At 43.0% G+C, this 23,796-nt stretch overlaps 1 protein-coding gene across 5 annotated transcripts in view; it reads right to left on the bottom strand.

The window, feature by feature from the left end:
* Window positions 1-23,796, bottom strand: part of sfswap (splicing factor SWAP) — a 103,850-nt gene that overhangs the window by 6,924 nt on the left and 73,130 nt on the right. For all 5 annotated transcript variants that reach the window (XR_008725483.1, XM_055655502.1, XM_055655504.1 and 2 more), the window contains exons 14-16: window positions 18,489-18,868; window positions 15,364-15,495; window positions 8,922-9,110 (exon numbers count right to left, since the gene is read on the bottom strand). Coding sequence is in view for 4 of the 5 variants with exons in the window: in XM_055655502.1 (XP_055511477.1) it covers window positions 8,922-9,110; window positions 15,364-15,495; window positions 18,489-18,868 (701 nt within the window). In the remaining variant the exon portion in view is untranslated. The remainder of the gene's footprint in view (window positions 1-8,921; window positions 9,111-15,363; window positions 15,496-18,488; window positions 18,869-23,796) is intronic.

The following is a 23,796-nucleotide window of genomic DNA, read 5'->3' as shown; positions in this document are numbered from 1 at the left end:
CCAAAATCAATGGATCTACTGATCTATGTATCCAAGGATAATAGAACATGTGGTCAACTACTGTGTTGCCAGGATGCAGCACCCATGGTCAGTCATGACCGAGAGGTCAACTACTGTAACAATGGCACTCCCACATAAAGAGAATAAAGGGTAGTGTGTCACCGGAACATCACAGACATCTTCTGCCCCCCTGCCGCACTTTGTCCCCACTACATGTACATAACGGCTATTGTCACAACATTACATAGGAAATTACAATTGCTCAATCCCTGTGTAAAATGTCTTGATGCCACCAGATCCAATGGTTATACTAGTGGACTGGTTGACACCAGGTGAGCAGTAGAGGCGGACTGGATACCGGCTATGTCCAATGTGGTACTGAGACTGGCTCAGTGAATTTGGCTTGTGTAGAATTTTGCCATTTCTTGCTTTCCCATCAGTTTTAGAATGATACAACCTCTTTATTGGACTGTGCAACTTTTGGAAACACTTCACACATGAATATTATTATTTTTAAACAGTTGTATCACACTGAACAGTTGAAGTAAAGAAGCTCCAATCTTTGTAATATAAAAGTTCCCTATTCTTACAATACTGTTCCTGTGCTCAGACACTGACATAACCTGTATCTGCAGACAGCAGCTCAAGAGCAAGAAGTACATCATACATTTAAACAGCAAGGCACAGTTAACGACTTTACCATATGGGATGTCCAGCTCCAAGCGATCATGCAGGAGCCAGCAAGTGAACAAACTCGTGTCAAAGGGTTGGACACCTCAAAGTGAACTGAGGCAGTAAAACCGCACCCATTCCCAACACAAGCGTGAGATGTATGAGATCCTGGTCATGGGTAGGGGTAGGACTACAACAGCAATGTCAATACACATTAGGGGCGGCACAGTGTACACAATACACACAGTGACACAGCTAGTAGAGCTATGTGCATCCAGTCTTGCATGTTCTCCCTGTGACAGCGTGGGTATCCTGTGGGTGCTCTGGTTTCCTCCCACATCCCAAAGATGTGTGGGTTTGCAGGTTAGTATGAAGGAGGAGGATAACATAGAACTAGCGTGAATAGGTGATTCATGGATAGCAGGGACTCAATGGGCAGAAGGGCCCGTCTCTATGTTGCATAACTAAACGAAACAAGGACCACCGGTCAGAACTATTAACCAACACCCAAAGATTTTCACATTATGTCTATACGTTCCAGCTTTTTTTCTTTTGTAATGAAAATTCTAAAAAAACCTGTGTGGTGTAAATACAATTTAAAAATAAATAAACTTATTATTATTATTCAGTTATTCTCATTTCCCAGTGTAAAACACTTTTGACAATATGGGCTATCAATGTTTATATTTTAATTCAGGAAAGCAGCCTTGCCAACAACACATATTGTGTGTCAGTTATCTTGTAGTACCCACTGTAAAGCTGTTTACCCCTGGGACAATGTTTCATCATGTGGAAAGCAAGAGCTCTGATGTTTAACACTGGTTGGTGGCAAGCTTGGGATTTTAAAAGCTAAATGCTGCTGACACAGATAATGCTACATTAGCCCCCATTTCCCAGCAGCAGATGAAGCAATGCCACTTCAGAGAGGAACAGCTAGGTGTCTGCTGTTGGGAGGAACGAAGGCAACAATAAGAAGCACGCTGCTGGCCCGCTCTCCTTTTAATAACGTACCATACAGGAGCCATATTGGATATATCATGTTTGTACAGTCTCAACACCCAAACCAAACCATGCAATAGTGGTAGAGAATACAGATAAACTCAGCCAACTGAGAGACCACACCACAGCACACAGAGCTGGACACACAATGCTGAGGAGACAGACTCAAGGCCGGCCCCAAGTTTCCAACGTCCGTCCCTTTACTACAGCTGAATGCAATCACTAGGAACACACACACACACACACCACCTTATCTTCTGACTGGGCCCAGTACAGTCAACAACTGAAGTTCACAGCTCTTTCCCCCATCTCCTGTTCTGCCTCTGCATGTGTACCTCTCCTTCATTCATTCCATGACTTCCTATTTTGCCCGTGCGTGGGGGTTTTGGGGTAATTTTGAGCACTTCTGGTTTCCACTTTAGATACGTTAGTGCTCTCACCCCCAAATCTTACAATCTGCTCATCTCGAACATGTCACAATTCTGAAGCAAGGCCATCCAGCTACAACAGCAGCTCCCGTTCAAAGCATGATGACTAGTCCTTTTAGACTGGTTTAATGCATTTGGCGAGTAACTTGAAACACAAAAAACTATTTTATCAAAAAGCAAATTAGCCACATGGATTGGGAGATATGATTTTATCTACATGTCATTGGCTATGCAATGCATCAAATTAATCCTTTTTATTCCTCAAGGAACCTTGTAGTTGGTTAAAATGACATTACAATTTCTTCAGATAAATCAAATTCACAGAATGATTTTAAGAGCAAGTTAAAATTTTGGTTGTGAAATTGGCCACTCCACACGCAAATACAAAAAGCAATCACTGGTAGATCATGGATCCTTCTGGTGACAAATTAGGATTCAACAATCTAATCGTATTAAAAAAGATATATCCCTTATATCAATGGTTCTTAACCTGGGGATCAGGGAATTGTTTGGGGTTTTACCGGGACTCATGAAAAACATATCCACATACTGTATGTTGTTGACGTATGCGCGTAGGTATGCCACAAAGGTTAAGAACCACTGCCTTGTATGGTTGTCATTTGTAGCCACTCCACCAGCTTCAGTTTGTAGCTTTTAAACACCCCAAAACGGCTTTAAATCCGTTGAGGTGAGGCTAACTTGACTTGGTGTTGGTAAATTATTCACAAAGCAGATTGGGCATGGAAATGAGGGCACTTGTGAGCAACAGCAATAATATAATTACATTCCACTTGATCTTGGTTAATATGTTCCTGCAAAATCAATTCCAAGACCAATTAAGTGTAGCCTTAAAAGTGTTACATTTAATATTGAAATTAACAACTGGGAAAAAAAATGCAAGTATGTATGAGAGAAAACTGAGAATGTTTAAGGATGTACTCAGGCAGAAAGTGAGAATGGAATAGACACAGGTTGGTCACATTGATTTGAGAATTAAGGGACAGAAGTTTAGGGGTAACATGAGGGGGAACTTCTTTACTCAGAGAGTGGTAGCTGTGTGAAATGAGCTTCCAGTGGAAGTGGTGGAGGCAGGTTGGATTTTATCATTTAAAAATAAATTGGAAAGGTATATGGACAGGAAAAGAATGGAGGGTTATGGTCTGAGTGCAGGTACATGGGACTTGGGGAGAATAAGTGTTCGGCACGGACTAGAAGGGCCGAGATGGCCCGTTTCAGTGCTGTAATTGTTATATGGTTTATTCAAGGCACACAGCTAAGCAGACTAAAGAAGGGTCCTATCCATGTTTTCCAGATGCTGCCTGACCCGCTGAGTTACTCCAGCACTCTGTGAAACATCACCTATCTATGTTCTCCACAGATGCTGTCTGACCCGCTGAGTTACTCCAGCACTCTGTGAAACGTCACCTATCCATGTTTTCCACAGATGCTGCCTGACCCGCTAAGTTATGCTGCAGCAGCATCTATGGAGTGAAGGAAATAGGCAACGTTTCGGGCCGAAATCCTTCTGGAAATAGGCAACGTTTCGGGACGAAACCCTTCCGGGTTTCGGCCCGAAACGTTGCCTATTTCCTTAGCTCCATAGATTGTGCCTGACCTGCTGAGTTACTCCAGCACTCTGTGAAACGTCATCTATCCATGTTCTCCACAGATGCTGCCTGACCCGCTGAGTTACTCCAGCACTCTGTGAAACGTCACCTATCCATGTTCTCCACAGATGCTGCCTGACCCGCTGAGTTACTCCAGCACTCTGTGAAAGTGCCTCTTATTCTACAGTTAAACTCAATTACAAGAAATGTCTGTACACAAGCTCTGAGTGAGATCAGGAATCAAATACACGCATTGTAATTTAGTTGATAGTTGGAGTTGCAATGACCTGGAAACAAGCCCACATATTTTGTAAAAATAAAGTATGCCTGAGAATGTCAGGCAACAAAGGAGATGATGTCTATCCAATCCCCTTGATCCCAGTGTTTCTGAAAACATGTCATATATTCTTCAATGAACATCCTGACTCATGATTCTGGTCAAATGATGATGTGGGAGTATGTTAGAGATGGATATGTACAAGTTGGGAGAGTAAAATGTCTTGATGAAAGGTAATCCATATGAAATGCTAACTCCATTTCTCACTGCACAGTTTGCCCAACCCACTGAGTGTAGTGGCTTTTTGTGTTTTAAATTCAGTTTTCTGCCAGGATGGACGGATGCGTTTAGCAAAGTATTGAACATGAATTATGGGCGTTCTATGAAATTCTAATCTACATAAGCAACCTAAATTTGGGTGTGCACTACATGTTGGTCACATTTACAGTCAACACTGAACAAGGTTGGACAAATTTGATGAAGCAGTCAAGCATTTGGAGCAAATATGTACTTCAGTGAGTGGAAAAAGAATAACTTGATTCCAAAATATAGAGGCAAGGAACTGAATATGCTGGTTTACAAAAATAAAAGACACAAAGTGCTGGAGTAACTTAGTAGGTCAGACAGCATCTCTGGAGAACATGGAGTGGTGAATCTCTGGTCGTGACCCTTCTTCAGATCTTCTGCAGAGATACAGTCTTAAGAGGGAGTTAGATGTGGCCCTTGTGGCCAAGGGGATCAGAGGGTATGGAGAGAAGGCAGGTACGGGATACTGAGTTGGATGATCAGCCATGATCATATTGAATGGCGGTGCAGGCTCGAAGGGCCGAATGGCCTACTCCTGCACCTAATTTCTATGTTTCTATGTTTCTATGGATAGGCGACCCTTCCCAATATGTCCCAGCCCAGAACGCCACTATCCACATTTCCCACAGCAGCTTCCCGACTCGCTGAGTTACCCCAACATTGTGCGTCTATTTTAACTAAATTTCGAGGCTTTACAAGAACTGTCTGGGCCACACTGCATGACACAGAGCTGAACCCGATTGGGGAGAACCAAAGAATGAAGATTCTGACAGTACAAAGCAGCAGATTCAACTTGTATTTTATGGACCCAATCTGCTATTTCAGAACAGGCAGAGCTGCTCAGCTGTGCCAGCTTTAACCCAATTAACTGGGTGGAAACATGAGTCTCCTGAGCATGGGTTGCATCCACTCCAGTTAAATGTCTGTCAGTGGATGCCTGCACTGGACTCTGTTAATAGGGGAGCACCAAGAACAATTCTCAGGAGCCCAACAAATCAATGGGAAGAAACATTCAACACACACAGTAAATTGGGGTCACTTTCTCCTTTATTTGATTCATTCAGTCGATTCAAATACAGTGAATTGTTCTGAATTGTATACATTTTTTTTCCAAGTGCTTAGATTTATATTTTAGCCCCGAAAAGCCCTTTTTTCAAATTTTGTTTTAACAGGCTTTGTGATCGATCAAATGATGAGATGGGCAGAGCAATGGCAGGTTGAATTTAATTGTAATAACTGCCAGGTGATCAGTTTGGAAGCACTGACACATACCCAATTAATGGCCGCGGGGAGTTGAGGATCTTGCTGAACAAGTCCAAGGTTCTCTCTAGCTGGCAGAACAGGTAGATGGGGCTGCACGGTGGTGCAGCGGTAGAGTTGCTGCCTGACGCTGCTGCTTACAGCGCCAGAGACCTGGGTCCCACCCTGGCTACTGCTGCGTGGCTATACGGAGTTTTTACATTCTCCCCGTAACCTGCGTAGGTTTTCTCCGAGAACCTTGGTTTCCTCCCACACCCCAAAGACGTACAAGTTTGTAGGTTAATTGGCTTGGAGTCAATGTTAAAACTATCTCTAGTGTAGGATAGTGTTAATGTGCAGGGATCGCTGGTCAGTGTGGACTCGGTGGGCCGAAGGGCCTGTTACTGAGCTGTGTCTCTAAACTCTAAATAAGGTAGTGGAACAGGTAGATCAAGTGGTGGAATAGGTAGATAAGGTGGTGTAAGTAGCATACAGTTTACCTGCCGCTTTCATTAGTCAGAGCACAGCATATACGAGCAGGAGGAATGATTATGGTGCAACTTCAAACATAAATGAGTTTGGCTCACTGCTAGAGTATTGTACACAGTAGTCTTTATACTGCACTAAAGGGAGGACTTGATTACACTGGAGAAAGGTCAGAAATTAAGTGCAGCATTGTTAGGGGAGACAATAAGAAACCTTTCTCGATAACAGAAGTATCCAAAACCAGAGGGCATAGGTTTCGGGTCAGGGAGGGATAAAGGGATTTGAAGATTACTTTCACCCAGGTGATTTGATCTGGAGACACAATGACATAGACACAAAAAGCTGAAGTAACTCAGCAGGTCTGACAGCATGTTTGGAGGATGTTTCGGGTCGACATCCTTCTTCAGACTGCTTCAGAACTCACTGTGTAAGTGGCTGATGGAAGCAGGGACTCACAGAATATTCATGAACTACCCAGACCACCACTTGAGGTGCCATGGAACTGAAGCTGCAGACTATATGATAGGAACTGGCATTAGTACAGATACGCCCCTGACTGGGGGTATGGACTTGGTGGGCTCAAGCTAAAGGGCCATCCATCAGGCTCTGTGACTTTCGAAAATGTCCAATTTAAAACATTGTTTTAAGTGAAGGGAGCACAGAGCAGGGTCTTTCAAACTATTTTGCAAGTAGGACATGTTAACCTGGCTCAGAAAGGACATGCACTGGCCCCTCGGATCAGACGGGAGCCAACCTGCGGTGGAAGGATGGCAGCTGGGAGCGTGAAAGAGCAGTCCAATGGCTGATCCCTGGCAAGCTCCGACATCTCACACATCATTCATTAGCACAATGGCCACAACACCAGACAGGAACAATGTTGGCAAGTGAAGTAGCCAAAGTCATTCCTCAGGTAGTACATGTTTTTTGAAATAGAGTTTGTTTTAATTTAAAATTTGGCAGATTCTAGAAAGAAGGAAACTTAGAAAGTTGGAGGGATGAGTAGAATGGGAATGTGCAATCAGATCAGTGTTAGAACAGCATGGAAACGGCCCAACTCTTCCCTGCCCAACAAGCTACTCCCAATTGCTTTTCCCACCAATCCTTTCCTATCCATGTACTTGTCCAAATGTCTTGTTACAGTACCTGACTCAACTACCTCCTCTGGCAGCTTCATCCACACACCACCATCCTGTGTGGAAAAAGTTGCCCCTCACATCCTTTTTAATCTTCTTTCCCCCCCTCACCAGGTGTGGCATGTGGAGAAAAACAACATTTCGAGAGCTTACTATTTTTGTATAATAGACAATAGGTGCAGAAGTTGGACATTCGGCCCTTCGGGCCTGCACTGCCATTCACGGTGATCATCTACAATCAGTACCCCATTCCTACCTTCTCCCCATATCCCTCGACTCCTTTATCTTTAAGAGCTATCTCTAAATCTCTCTTGAAAGCATCCAGAGAATTGGCCCCCACTGCAAAGAATTCCACAGATTCACAACTCTCTGGGTGAAAAAGCTTTTCCTCATATCGTTCTAAATGAAGAATATCATCAAAGACAGCTCCCATCCTGCGTTTGGACTGTTCGACCTGCTGCCCTCTGGAAGGCGCTATAGGTGCATCAAATCCAGGACAAATAGACTCAGGAATAGTTGCTTTCCGAAAATTATAACTGCTCCTAATTCAAATTCACACATGCACTGACTTCACAGCCCAACACCCGGACTTCCATCTGTATATATGTATATAGCGCCGCAGAATTGTGCACCTACCCCCCCCCCCCCCCCCCCCCCCCCCCCCCCCACCCCCCCCCCCCCCCCCCCCCCCCCCCCCCCCCCCCCCCCCCCCCCCCCCTTCTCCCTTCTGTTTTTTGTTTTTCTGTTTCTTGTTTTTTGTACTAAATTATATGTATGCACTGAGTACGAGCAGCTTTCAATTTCACTGTACATGTATAGTGACAATAAATGGCATATCATATCAATATCTAAATGGCTTAACCCTTATTCTTAAACTGTGACCCCCCCGCCTCTGGTTCTGGATTCAATAAAACTCATGTTCTTTAACCTTGAAGCAGTCTGTGCATTGCTAGAAACATTCCAATAATACAAGACAAATAATATTACAAAGAATTAGTCCTTGAAGGACTCACGAACAAGATAATTCAAGACCAGATGCCGACACTGCCAACAAAGGATAAACCAAGCACTGTGATAATGGATGCCAAATTCACATAAACACCAGAATAACCATGTTTTAGTATCTGACTATAAAATCCTCTAAACTTTCACCAGTTTTATTAACTTTGTAATCATGCAGGGCTAGAATACTAAATAAACAATGGAGATTAAATGTTAGCTTGTCAGAAAAAGATAGAAACTATTTCCAGCCTGATAAAAAGACAATTTCACGGCAAGGCTCCAGGTACAACAGAGACATGGACCACATCATTAATAGGACTCCCGTATGGTACCAGACTCCAAGGGCCCATATTCTTGTGCTTTCTTCCTTTGCTTTTTTTTAAATAAATAATTTATTATTTTACACCCAGAGAGTTATCACTCAGGAATATTCAAAGTATTAAAAAAAATTTAAACCCATCTCATGGAAATGATTAAAATGGTGGACGTGATTAATTGGGGAATCAATTCTGAATTAGTTTTCATCCTAATCAAGCAGATGGAAGAATAGGGTCAGCTTTCAGTGTAACACGAGGAGGAGCCCATCTGTGAAGCGCTGACAGGTCTACCTGTCCACCTCAGGAGCTTTAACAAGTGACAGAAACAACATCAGGCCTGCTTACTTTGTACATTGTTTGTCATTCATCAGCTGCGATACTTACAAACATATCTTAAGTAATATGGCGAAATGAATATGTAGCTTATGCATAACAAGACTATGAAAGGACATTACCTTGAATGATCCTGACTGGAATCTCTGCTTTCTGCTGGTGACAAACTAGTCGAATGTGCAGAACTTCTTGTTGAAGACTTCATGCTGGATTTTTTTGGTGATAAAGACCTCGAACGCGAACGTAAAGGTTTTTCTTTTAACTTCGGATGAGATTTTGAACTCTTTTTCTTCTTCTTCTCATATGGAGACCTTTCAAGATATATTTTAGGAAAGAAATTCATGAGTAAGGCATCTTTGAAATAAAGTCTTCTGCACAGTTTATAAAAAAGTTATAATTTTGAATTAATTGGTAAGTTTATCCCGAACATTCAAACTTTCCACACCATCGTTAAAATATGTTCAGAGAGTGCTTTGTATTCTAAAGTTTCTTTCTCTGTTTCAGTGAATACTTGTCAAAAGGCCATTGTTGGGAGACTACATTAATATTCTACACATCCACGTTTGTTACAAGGAATCATGTTAGTAATGAAGAAGAGTACTAAATTAGTATCAGCGCTCTCTAGCTTGAAGGAAGCGAGTGGTATTTAGATGTGAACCATGGTTCAAGTTGTGGGTTTGTGACCCAGCGCAGAGAGCTTCATCATGGGTACCTTCCCCACTGTGCCACTTTTGAGGTATAACTGAGGCTCCAGTGTCTCCTGGGTAGACATCATTTTGCTGCTTAAAGAGGATGTGAGCATAGTTACTTGTGCAGCAAAATCAAAAATCACACAGACTGGTCCCAGTGCACTCCTGTATATCGGCGAGACCAAGCGCAGGCTCGGCGATCGTTTCGCTGAACACCTCCGCAAAGTCCGCCTAAACCGACCTGATCTCCCGGTTGCTCAACACTAACTCCCCCTCCCATTCCCACACTGATCTTTCTGTCCGGGGCCTCCTCCATTGTCAGAGTGAGGCCCAGCGCAAATTGGAGGAACAGCGCCTCATATTTCGCTTGGGCAGTTTACACCCCAGTGGTATGAATATTGACTTCTCTAACTTCAAGTAGCCCTTGCTCTCCCTCTCTATCCCAGTCTTACTGTCTCTGTCCTGCCCACTCCCCTGACATCAGTCTGAAGAAGGGTCTCGACCCAAAACGTCACCCATTCCTTTTCTCCAGATATGCTGCTTGTCCTGCTGAGTTTCTCCAGCAGTTTGTGTCTATCTTCGATTTAAACCAGCATCTGCAGTTCTTTCCTACACACTTTGACTGGTTGTTTGTACGATAGCTGTTGGAAGCACCTGGCCACTTGTTCTTTCTCATGGTCCCAGTCACATTAAATGAAGATTCCTGGCCAGTGTCACCGAGTTTTGCAAGTGCCAGAGAACATATCTAAAACCCCACTGGCTGCAGTCAACAAAGCACCAGCCACTAACCCACATGTTTACAGTGGAGTTGAGCTGTGACCGTCTGACCCAGTGGAAACATGAAAATCAACAAGCAGGGCAATAGAGAAGAGCCCATGACCCATCCAGAAGAGCAACCAATCATTGGACTTTCTTCCCCATTTAATTTCTACCAACTATGCTTTTCACAGACCACGCTCCTTAAGCCGGGTCTTCCTGCCATTAGCTCCTCCTCCTTCCCTCCTTCCATGTCTCAGTATTTGCACCCATGAATCTTTAATTAATTACCACTCTCTTGAGAGGTCTTCAACCTGAAACTTCACTATTTTTACATAGGGTGGCACAGCGGGTAGAGTTGCTGCCTCCCAGCGCCAGTGACCCGGGTTCGATCCTGACTACGGGCGCTGTCTGTACGGAGTTTGTACATTCTCCCGTGACCTGCGTGGGTTTTCTCCAGGTGCTGCGGTTTCCTCCCACACTCCAAAGACGTGCAGGTTTGTAGACCAATTGGTCTGGTATAAATGTAAATTGTCCTTAGTGTGTGTGTGTGTGTGTGTATAGGATGGCTCCAGGTGATTTGAAGAGTCTGTTTCTGCACTGTAACTCTAAGCTAAACTAAAAATCTTTTCTTTCTCCACAGCTCATTCCCTGCAACATTCCTTTTGGAATAACCAAACACACTCACCTTATGCAGAATTAATTCTAAACCAAAATGATTAAAAGTGCTGAATGCATCAAGGCCATCTCAATCATATGAACTCATGTTAACTGTGAAATGATTTACAAGGGGCCATTTAAATACAGATCTCAACTTAGTGCTTAATGTGAGCAGTGTTGTGTTTCAATACAACATTGGTGTATAAATATATCCGTGCAGCTTTTTTCTCAGTTCTTTTGTACAAATATTTGTGGTCAGGTTTTTTTGAAGTGTTAAATGTCACATTATTTGCTATTCGGATTTTGCAATTCAGAGCACCGAAGATAATGCTACTCTAAGTAGTTCAAGGATTTTCTTTTAGACTGCTGGTATAAAGCACTAAGCTGAAACGATTGAGAGACAGTTAGATATAAAGTTCTTTCCAAAATAAATCTGAGGGCAACTGGAAAGAATGTGATGGAAGTACAAATGTGAATTTAAATTGATAAAAGCAAAATAACTACAGATATCCCTTCAAAGCCTTCATTATAGGCAAGGTGGAAAAGTGATTATATGGATGATCAGCAGTTGTACTTGTATCCATATTCGACAGCTTAACAACAAATGTTATGCTCTTACACAAATGATGAATAAAATGGCTTTTCATACACGAAGCAGATTAGCTCATGAAGAATAGGAAAAATATATTACATTTAAATTTCAAGAGGTCTGATATATCTTAATTATCTCATAGAACAACCACATTTGGCTTCATTGGCACAAAGAATATGGGGAGAAGGCAGGAATGGGGTACTAATTGTGGATGATCAGCCATGATCCTATTGAATGGCAGTGCTGGCTTGAAGGGCAGAATGGCCTCCTCCTGCACCTATTGTCTATGTTTTTATGTTTCATACTCCATCATTTATATAATCTCCTGAATCAAACATGATCGTTGCAAAGGCATTATTCAGATATTCATGTTGTTAAACTCCACAAGGAAATGCTTTACTTTGGGAACTAAAGAATAAACTTAAAGCCCTGTCCCACTGTATGAGTTCATTCCAAGAGTTCTCCTGAGTTTGCCCTGATTCGAACTCGGAGAATTACCGTAATGGCCGCTCTCGTGGACATTTTTCAACATGTTGAAAAATCTTCACAAGTCTTCCCGAGCATACCGCATTTCCCGAGTACCTGCCGTTAGCGTTAGGAGCCACTAAGAGATGTCCCTGAGCTCAGACGTACCCGCTACGTACATTCTACTTGCTTACCACGAGTTTGATTTTTTTTTTTAAACTCGGGAGAGCTCTTGAATTACCTCGTACAGTGGGACAGGGTCATTAACAGTATCAATGAAATGTATAACATGAATATATGTGGTTACAATTAGAACTTATTGCAGACAATGGCAATGGGCTTGAAGAAGGGAGGCAACATAGCCCTGTAGTCTTGTCAGTGAGGGCTACTACATCAATAACATGTAAAGCCATCCTTCACGGGAGATGCAGTGTTATAGAGAGGAGCAACTGAATCACTCCCAATAGGAAGCCCCCATCTCCAATGTTTCCTGAACTCTTCCACTCTTCCCACGACCACACTGCCTCATTCCAAGCTATGACCAGGTTGTTAATCTCCCCACAATTTTTCTGTGCCTGATGTCTTTGGTTGGAAACATGGTTCAGATATAACTGCACAATTTACCAATTAAAACAAATTAAATTAAAACACAGCCAACTTTCTTTCCACAAAGCTGAATATATACTAAATCTGGCAACTTTTGTCAATGTCTCTGTGATTTAGAAGTTTCACATTTAACAGGTTTTTACCTGACCAGATCACTGTACAAGTCATGTACTGACTCGAAAATTCCATTATATTTCTCATTCACCTTACTGAAGTCAACATCCAAATTGATGCTTCAACTCCATTTCAGGAAAATTATGTTGCCTGTTTTATTGCCACATGCAGAACTCTAAGAAACGATATCCTTTCGCTTGTTGGCATACAAACCATGCATTAACAGCCTTTATTGTCTATCTATAATTGCGTGGGCTATTAGGATTTAAGAATAGAACTGGTCTTCTTCTTCTTGCGTATGGTGTGCACAGCCTAAAGTTGTAGGACAACTTGTTTTATTTGATCCGATTTGATTGTGCACGCCAGGTTGATTGCATTCGTCGAAACAGGGCGGACCACATGAAGGTTGCAATCTCCCACCCCAATAGAACAGGTTAGTCCAGGGAGATGTGACAGGTTCTACACAAACACAGAGTGCTGGAGTAACTCAGCGGGTCAGGCAGCATCTGTGGAGAACATGGATAGGTGACGTTTCACAGAGTGCTAGAGTAACTCAGCCGGTCAGGCAGCATCTGTGGAGAACATGGATAGGTTACGTTTCACAGAGTGCTGGAGTAACTCAGCGGGTGCAGCAGCATCTATGGAGCTAAGGAAATAGGCAACGTTTCGGGCCGAAACCCTTCCGGGTTTCGGCCCGAAACGTTGCCTATTTCCAGAAGAGTTTCGGCCCAATACGATGCTGGTTCATTATGATGATAGACACAAAATGCTGGAGTAACTCAGCGGGTCAGGCAGCATCTGTGGAGAAAATAAACAGATGACGTTTCGGGTCCGTACCCACTCAGATTCCATAGTTGCACTTCTTCAGTCTGTAGAAGGGTCTCGACCCGAAAGGTCACCCATTCCTTCTCTCCAGAGATGCTGCCTGCCCCGCTGAGTTACTCCAGCGTTTTGTGTTTATCTTCAGTGTTGCACTAATCATTATTCCCTTTATCCTGTATCTGAACACTGTGGACGGCTTGATTGTAATCATGTGGTCTTTCTGCTCACTGCCCAGCAGGCAACAAACAAGCATGAAACAAAAAAACGTGACAATAAACTAAATTATGTTGCTGTAGAGGTCATGTCCACAAATATGGGTATTATGCATTCAACTGAGCTGTAAATGATTATCGTTCCAATAAACCAGCTGCATACAAATACCCCTTTTAAGTTCTGATTATGCCTATTCGCCTCCAATTATAACAAAGTTCAGCTTTTTAAGCTAAACCTTGCAATTTAATTCCAAAAATTCTGTGTTGTTAAAAGGCAAAAAGCAAAGGTTATCGTTGTATTACATGTTGATTAGTGTGGGTGTCACTGGCAAGGCCATCATGTATTGTCAATCTCAAACTGTTATTGATCTGTGGCTTGCAGGGCCATTTCTGAGCCCACCCTGTTACTGTACATCAAGAGGCCCACAAAATACAAGGATGAGCAAGGCTGGCAGGTCCCCATCTCCAAAGGATATTAGTGAATTGGTTTCACAAGTTCTCAAATTGTAGGAGTAGAAATCGGCCATTCGGCCCATTGAGTCTACGCTGCCATTCAATCATGGCTGATCGCTGCCTCCTAATCCCATTTTTCTGCCTTCTCATCATAACCATTGACACACGTTCTAATCAAGAATGTGTCTATCAAAATATCCACTGACTTGGCTTCCACAGCCCTCTGTGGCAATGAGTTCCACAGATTAATTAATCCTCTGACTAAAGTTCCTCCTCACCTCCTTTCTAAAAGAGCTCCATTTAAATCTGAGGCTGTGACCTCTGGTCCAAGACTCCCACCAATGTAAACATCCTTTCCACATCCACTCTATCCAAGCCTTTCATTATTTTATAAGTTTCAATGAAGTCCCCCCTCAACCTTCTAAACTCCAGTGAGTACAGGCCCAGTGCTGTCAAACCCTCATCATAGGTTAACTCACTCATTCCATGGGATCATTCTTGTAAACCTCCTCTGGACCCTCTCCAAAGCCAGCACATCCTTCCTCAGATATGGGGCCCAAGTTTGCTCACAGCACTCCAAATGCAGCCTGACCAGCGCCTTATAGAGCCTCAGCTCTACACAATCCCACAAGTTCACACAATCCTGCAAGTTTATGGTTGCCATCGCTGATATTAAATTGAATCTCCGCAGCTTCTCTGGTTGGATTGAAACCAGCATCTCTGATCACCAGAGCTTGGAACTGCCAACTCAGTCATCTATACAGCGTGCCACCATGCCCCACTTGCAAGCTAAATTCAAACGTGCCTTGCTAACACAACCAGCAGGCTTACTCATCTGAAGGGAATGAGATTAGAAGCTTTTGCAAGTAGCTTAATGGAGTGCATTGCCATAATTGTGGCGATACAACTAATGCTATTAATAGACATGCTCTCAGATAAAATGATAAAGTGGTCTCTCTAGACAACACCCTCTCAGGGGAATAAGGACAGGCCATAAATACTGACATGGCCAGCAATGTAGAGAACATCAATACATTTCCCTTCATCAGAACAGAAAGACGTTTCATTGAACTGAAATGTTAATTGCTTCCCCAAACGTGAATGCTGCCTGATCCACAGAGAACTTCCAAGATTGTTCTCTTTACATTCTCAGCAGTATTACAGTATGGACGGATCTGCCATGTGGGAAACGTACCTTGATCGCTTTCTGGCACCTATATCTGAGCTGTTACCGACTCGATAAGCTGTAGGGACGTTTCGGTCTCTGTCCCTCTCCTCGCGTCGCCTCTCTGATGACTGAACTCTTCGCCCATGAGGCGATCTTGATCTACATCCAAAGAAAACAAAGATTTATTCAGTAAAGCGGTGCTTAGTTAATGGCATCTCCGTCTTTGGCTTGCAGCTTTCTGAGCCCTCTCCGGGGACAGACTGGAGAAGCTGCTGTTGTTTTTCATTGCAACACTGAGGGTAGAAAGGGAGCCTCAGCATTGTAGTCAGAGTTGCTCAGCACAGAAGGCAAGCCCATCATGTCCTCCCTGACCACTGCACCTGCCTGGATTGATGCCTTTATTCACAGCTTTGAAATCATGAGGCGTCTAGCTGGGATAGAGAGTGCGTGTGTCCCCAGGATAGAAGAGGAAGAAACCAGAGAAATATAATAACAATAACAGGCAAAAGGGCTGAAAGTATCAGGTATCAAGTAGTGAGTGGGGAATGATGGAAGCAGATTCACTTGTGGCACCTGGATAAAAATGTGAAAACATTTGCAGCATCAGGAAGGGTTAGAGGGACATGGGCCAAACGTAGTTTAGATGGGGCATCTTGGGTCAGCATGGATGAGATGGGCCAAAGGGCCCGTTTTCTGTTTTGTGACTGTAAGGTGGGGGGGAAAAGGAGATGTACAAGAAGAGCTCAACGTGTTAGAGGTCTAACCAGAAATGAATAAAAGGATCTGCTTTCACAGGAGGACCAGAGGTCACAGATTCAAAAAAACAATTGGTGAGGAACTGAACGTGATCCAATGAAAAGGTCTGTCAGACAGCAAGTCATTATAAAGTGGAATTCATATCCTGAAACACCATGAGCTGAGCAGTCTCCATCCGAGCTGTAACAGTGCCAAAGATTCAGATAACTACACAACACATTAACAACACAAAAAGCACCCAATCTAAGCAGCCAAAACAAGAGCCCTGGCAGCTTTTAACATTGGGCAAAAAGCGAGAATGGGGCCTCAGCGAGCAGACTTTCTTTCACACAAAAGACTGAGGAAACCTGGGAAGCTCTCCGTCAATAAACTGTTGAAACCAGAAATCAAATAGAAAACATTTAAATTGAGATCAATGCGGCATTGATATGAACGTACAGTAAAGGTTACAGTTGCCTCTAGGAACAAGTGAAGCAGGCAAATCAATAATGTTCTAATTGAATGGTGGGAAAGGCTTGAGGAGCTGAATGGCCTTTCTATATCCCTGTATGTGCCTACAGCTAATAGACTTTTAATATACTATGGCTGAAGTACAAATAAAAATGAATGCCTGCACAGCACACCACATAATTTGTCTAAATGACTGTGTCTGATGGCATGCTCGATATCTATCCAAAAAAACCAAGCAATAGGTAAAAATTGATGAAGTGTCTAGAAAAGTATTAAACAAACGCAGAAGAAAATAATAGCTACTTGAGATTAAACAAACACAGGAGGAGAAAATAATGACAATTTAATTAGTGGTGCATATCCCCATGGTTTACTTGGAAGAGCTGAAACAAAATGCAATTATGCTACAGTCACAGACACAAATTTATGGACCTCCGGCGTTTGAAGTCCATGAAACTTCATCTAACATGGTTGGAATCTGGGATGCGCTGGGGCCTGGAACGGTGGTGGAAGCAGGTATCGAGGCAACATTCAAGAAGCAAGCAAATAAGTAATTGGATTACCAAACCACAGAAAGCTATGAATAAAAGATGGGTAAGTGGGTTAATTTAGGCAAGTACAATGTACAGCATAGGCATGATGGGTTTGCTTTCTGCACTGAGTAACTCTGACTACAATGCTGAGGCTGTAGGTAACTTCAAGACAACCACACACGGAACTGCAGAACGTCTAGAATAACCTCATCTCCCTGCAGAATTTAATTTGAGCAAAGTAGTTCTGGTTGAGTAGATCGGAACTGTACAGAATTATCAAGGTCAGAATTATCTTCCAGATCAATTAGAGACGAAGATGACAAATTTCTTATAACTCCAAAACAGGCAGTTTTATCTATTTGACTGAACCAAGTAGGTCTCACTATTCTGAGTGGGAGAGAGGTTGCATTTATATCATAGGTACACAAAAATGCTGGAGAAACTCGGCGGGTGCAGCAGCATCTATGGAGCGAAGGAAATAGGCAACGTTTCGGCCCGAAACCCTTTGGGTTTCGACCCGAAACGTTGCCTATTTCCTTTGGGTTTCGCCCCGAAACGTTGCCTATTTCCTTCGCTCCATAGATGCTGCTGCACCCGCTGAGTTTCTCCAGCATTTTTGTGTACCTTCGATTTTCCAGCATCTGCAGTTCCTTCTTGAATGCATATATATCATGCCTACTGCACCAGGACAAGCTGGCCAGACAGAGCAGAAGATTTTCATTTAACTATCACAGCTCATGTGTGTTTGAAGGCATAGTAGGCAGTGCCCAATCATACAGTAGGTGACACAGCCAGCCACCCGATGCACAATAAATAAACAAATAAATAATCCGGGCATCGGCTTGAAACATATAACATTCCTATGGTGCTTGACAGAGTAGATATGGAGGTACTGATTAGACACAAGATGCTGGAGTAACTCAGCAGTACAGGCAGCATCTCTGGAGAGAAGGAATGGGTGACATTTCAGTCTGATGCTGCCTGTCCCGCTGAGTCACTCCAGCATTTTGTGTCAACCTATGATATAAATCAGCATCTGCAGTTCTTTCCTACACATAGATATGGAGGTACTGATTAGAACGGGGGGGGGGGGGGGGGGGGGGGGGGGGGGGGGGGGGGGGGGGGGGGGGGGGGGGGGGGGGTCCATAGTCACAAAATAAGGATCACCATATAGTATAGACAAGAAGAAATGTCTTAACAGAGGGAGTAGCAAATATTGTGGATTCTCAGTCTGGGATTGTTAGCTTTAAGAATGACCCAGTAATCAAGGATTTCAGGGTTTAGTACAGGAATGTGTAGGAAGGAACTGCAGATACTAGTTTACACCGAAGATAGATACAAAATTCTATAGTAACTCAGCGGGACAGACAGCATCTCTGGAGAGAAGACCACATATTAACTTTAAGAACACACCTTGAATGTCTGACGCTTCTGTAGGCACTCGGCAGAGAATGTTTTGCTTTTGACCGTGACCTCGACCTGGATCTGGACCTCAGGCGATATCTGGGCCGCGACTGGGACCTTGACCGCGATTTCTTCCTGTGCTTCTTCTCTTTCTTCTTTTCTTTCTCCTTCTCCTTCTCCCTTTCCTTCTCCTTTTCTTTCTCCTTCTCCTTCTCCTTCTCTTTCTCCTTTTCCTTCTCTTTCTCCTTCTCCTTCTCCTTTTCCTTCTCTTTCTCCTTTTCCTTTTCCTTCCTCTCTTTCTCTTTTGAAATCCTTGCATTTTTTATTGAGACACGACGGAATTTCTTCACTTCCATAGCTGGAACGTTGTATGAAATCTCACTAGTGACCTAAAGGAGAGAAACGGAAGAACTTTATCATGCTTTTCAAAGACAAGGAATTGTTTTTTCCCCCCCAATTAGGCCCTTTGGCCCACTAGGTAAGTCTATGCCGACCATCGTTCACACTAGATTTAAGTTCTCCCACTTCCCCACCCGCTTTATATATATTAGGGGGATATTTAGGGAGGTAAATTAATTCAGATTCAGATTCAATTTTCAGATTCAATTTTAATTGTCATTGTCAGTGTACAGTACAGAGACAACGAAATGCATTTTAAACTGCAAACCTGCAGGTCTTTGGGATGTGAGAGGAAAACGGAGCACCAGGAGAACATGCAAACTCCACACAGGCAGCACCCGAGGTCAGGATTAAACCCGGGTGTCTGGCGTTGTGAAACAACTGCTGTAGTACTTTCGATCTGGGCAAACCACAGCAAGAAAATCTACGGCTTCTTACGTATATAACGCTCTTTGCAGGATCATTATAATTAACGTACAAGCAATTGTTGCCACTCAGTTGGGATTGGGAGCCTGGTGCTGCAGTCAGCCGCAAAGTGCAGTCACTCATCACTGAACTGCAGTGTACTAGAGCTAGCGAGCGAATGTGTGTGTGTGGCAGGGACCTCGGTCTCAGCTTAAGAAGCACAGTTACTAATCACTGGTGGCCTCCAACTGTGATTTCACCAAAGGGTGGTCGTGTAGCCACTTTGAAGGTTTCCCAGAGAGCAAATGTTAGCAAAACGTATAAGCATCCCACAGAGCACAAACTAATATTGGAACATATATGAGAATAAGATAGATATGAAATCACAAACAAAGCTGAATATAAAAACAATAACATTAATAAAGAAATATTTATCCAAGGGTATTACAAAATTCTTGCCACACATCTTATGCTTTTCACGGTATTTCAGCAGGCTAGCATGTAAACCCGGAATGTTTATTGGATTACTGATTTCCCTTATGTGTGGATGAGGACAGGACAGCCCGTAGATGAGGAATAAATCATTGATAACTCCAGAATTTCTGCGTGCTCAAAACCTGCATTTGATAGCACCTTCTCAGCATAAGATCTGGCCCAGTGGACTACTGCCTACTGTACTGACAAGAATAGAAACAGCATTTGAAATGTAACCGTTGAGATTTGCTTCAAAAATACCCACGCAGTCTGTAAATAATTTACCAATATTAAAGCAGTCAAATATAAAAGCTATATTACAACAAAAGATACGATAGTTCCTTCACTGACAGATATATTTTTGCAGAGACAGTTGCAATAAGCTGGATTAGCTAACGGTACAATGCAGAAACATTTCACCACGTTTACTTCAGTCTGATGAAGGTCGACTGCGAGAGAAGTCCGACTCCTGTGCAAAGCATTGAGTCTCGCTAAAGAAAAACACAAGTTGAATAATAAAGGCTAATGCTTGTTGGCCCTTCCGGCGCTTGCCTCTTTGTGCAGAAAGGCAACCTGAAGGGTATGCTGCTAATACCATCGCTCGCAAACGTGTTTGTGCCGCTGCTTATTCTTCCGAGGAGGAACAAACATAATCTTTCATTGGCATGCCATCTAATATTTAGCCTTCCTCCAAAGTCAACAGAATATTCTCCCATCACCAGGGAGTACAGAGAAGGTCCACCAGACTGATTCCTGGGATGGCAGGACTTTCATATGAAGAAAGACTGGATAGACTCGGTTTGTACTCGCTAGAATTTAGAAGATTGAGGGGGGATCTTATAGAAACTTACAAAATTCTTAAGGGGTTGGACAGGCTAGATGCAGGAAGATTGTTCCCGATGTTGGGGAAGTCCAGAACAAGGGGTCCCAGTTTAAGGATAAGGGGGAAATCTTTTAGGACCGAGATGAGGAAAACATTTTTCACACAGAGAGCGGTGAATCTCTGGAATTCTCTGCCACAGAAGGTAGTTGAGGCCAGTTCATTGGCTATACTTAAAAGGGAGTTAGATGTGGCCCTTGTGGCTAAAGGGATCAGGGGGTATGGAGAGAAGGCAGGTACAGGATACTGAGCTGGATGATCAGCCATGATCATATTGAATGGCGGTGCAGGCTCGAAGGGCCGAATGGCCTCTACTCCTGCACCTATTTTCTATGTTTCTATTATCATAAAATGCCTGTTGCACTGGCTTCCATCAGCTCTCAGCTCTCAAGCGCTCTGGGACATTTGTATTTATGAAAAGACATTTTGGAAATGCGAGTCTTTAAGTCAGGGGTGAAGAGTTTATGCTGTAGTTGCCTCTCGGGGTTGCAGTCCAATCTGGCCCAATGTTAGGCACTGAACCCTGAGTGGTCATGCATCCACGCCTCATCTCCACTAAATACCTTCCAACAGCTGTCAATGTTCAGCCTCAAGCTTCATCAGTTAAACTATGGGCATTTAGCATCAGGGACATACACACTCGCTTGCAATGTGCCAGCCTATAAGTGATGATCACTAATATAATTCACATATTATTTCAAAGTCAATTATCTCACAGTGTGCTTTTATTGGTATCTATAGTATTAATCAACATAAGACATTGTTAGGCAATGAGAGTATAGCTTTGATCCATTTACTTTCATGATAATGGGTCCCAAATGGAAGGTTGATGACTTCAGTTCTGTTAAGTGTACAACCCATTAACCATGGCATCAACTCATTTTCATTAACACAAGGGAACCAAAGCAGTCACGGGCTTTGCTTAACTAATACAACGCGCCTGCTTGTTTTATAGATGAACAAGTCAAAACGCCCAGGGCATGATCCCTGCTGGCCCCAGGAGGCAATGTAACGGTAAATAAACCAGAGGCAAGGAGAAGAGCGTAGGCAAAGACTACGCATCGGTCTGAAGAAGGGTCTCCCATTCCTTCTCTCCATAGATGCTGCCTCACCCGCTGAGTTACTCCAGCAATTTGTGTCCAGTGTAGGCAAAGACATAATGCACTATGTCCAATGGAACATATCTGTGAACCAGACTTTACAAATTGACAGGGATATAGGCAGGCTAATTAGAATTCAACAGCTTATCACCTTTGATTACCCACCTGCATGGTGGTGCAGTGGTAAGGTAGGCCTTACAGCGCTTACAGCACTAATCCTGACTATCTGTACGGACTTTGTAAGTTCTCCCCAACCCTAAACTCTGGAGCTGCTCTACGAGAAATAACAAGGTCGATGGGCATCTGTACGTCTCTCTGCCGAGTCTTTGATGCAATTTACCACAAATCCTTCAATATCAACAATTATGGAAAATATTCTGCGCTTTCATGCAAAGCATCTGTTAAGGTTTTTTTGTAAATAATGGGAATCAGTCACAGTCTTTCTCCCATGGTAGGGAGAACTAAAACTGGAGGGCGTAGGTTTAAGATGAGAGGGAACCAGAGGAGCAACTTCATCCACAGAGGATGGTGGGTATATGGAATGGGCCGTCGGAGAACCTGGCAAAAGACAACACTTGGAATTTGGAATATTTGAAATTCACTTGAATTTAGAAGGATGCGAGGGGATCTTATAGAAACATATAAAGTTCTTAAAGGATTGGACAGGCTAGATGGAGGAAAAATGTTCCCGTTGTTGGGGGAGTCCAGAACCAGGGGTCACAGTTTAAGAATATGGGATAGGCCATTTAGGACTGAGATGAGGAAAAACCTCTTCAGATTCAGTTGTGAATCTGTGGAATTCTCTGCCACAGAAGGCAGTGGAGGCCAATTCACTGGATGTTTTCAAGAGTTAGATTTAGCTCTTAGGTTTAAAGGAATCAAGGGATATGGGGAAAAAGCAGGAACGGGGTAATGATTTTAGATGATCAGCCATGATCACATTGAATGACGTTGCTGGCTCGAAGGGCCGAATGGTCTATTCCTGCACCTATGTTTCTATAAATGCAATGTTTAATGCATTGGTTGGACAGTGTATGGTTAGGAATGGTTTAGTGAGATAAGGACCAAACACAAGCAAATGGCACTATCTCGTGTAACTTAGTCGGCATGACAAGTTTTGTTGAAGGGTCTGCTTCGGAGCTATATGATTTTATGACTAACGATGAAACCTGGTCACTTGTGGGCGGAGCACCAAGGCAAATTCCTTGTATGTGAATACTTGGCCAATAAACTTATTCATTCATAAACTTATTCATACATTCATTCATTAGTTAAAGCCATAGATAGCAAGTAAAACAGGAATTGTTAAGCACAATTTTATCTGCCAAGGAAAGAGCTAAAAGTTATTTTGAAAAGTAAATTTATGCAAAGATGTGAAGATATTTTGGACAAAGGGAACCAAAGGTTTTGGGTATCAAATGAAATTCGGCCTGTTCCGTCATTGAATGGAAAGGCCATATAATTTTTTTTAAAGTCTAATGGGGAGAAACAAGCAAAGAACAGTGGGAGGAAAAAAGCAATAGGAAAAAGACAATAGAATAGTGGCCGTCAAGCGGGAGGTGGTTTAATGGTTGAACAGATTTTTGAACAGAGTTCTAAAGAGGAGAAAACTGCTAAATAATGCACCACAGTCTGAGGCAAAATAAAGGGTCTATTCAGTCCTCTGCTCGTTTCTAAAATAATGAGAACCTGTCTTCTCCAGACCACATGCTAAATCTGTTGTGGAAGTTTGCTGCAAAAATGCAAATGTGCTAACTGCCGATGAAAGGAAGGAATACTGAAAGACGGGAAACAGAATCACACACTAAGCTTTAAGAAAGAACTGCAGATGGTGGAAAAAAAAAATCAAAGGTAGACAAAAATGCTGGAGAAACTCAGCGGGTGAGGTGGCATCTATGGAGCGAAGGAATAGGTGACTTTTCGGGTCGAGACCCTTCTTCAGACTGATGACAAAAATGCTGGAGAAACTCAGCGGGTGAGGCAGCATCTATGGAGCGAAGGAATAGGTGACGTTTCGGTCGAGACCCTTCCGGGTCTCGACCCGAAACGCCACCTATTC

This window comes from Leucoraja erinacea, chromosome 25, assembly GCF_028641065.1.
Source record: "Leucoraja erinacea ecotype New England chromosome 25, Leri_hhj_1, whole genome shotgun sequence".
Taxonomy (NCBI): Eukaryota; Metazoa; Chordata; class Chondrichthyes; order Rajiformes; family Rajidae; genus Leucoraja; species Leucoraja erinaceus.
This window is presented reverse-complemented; position numbering and strand designations above follow the sequence as displayed.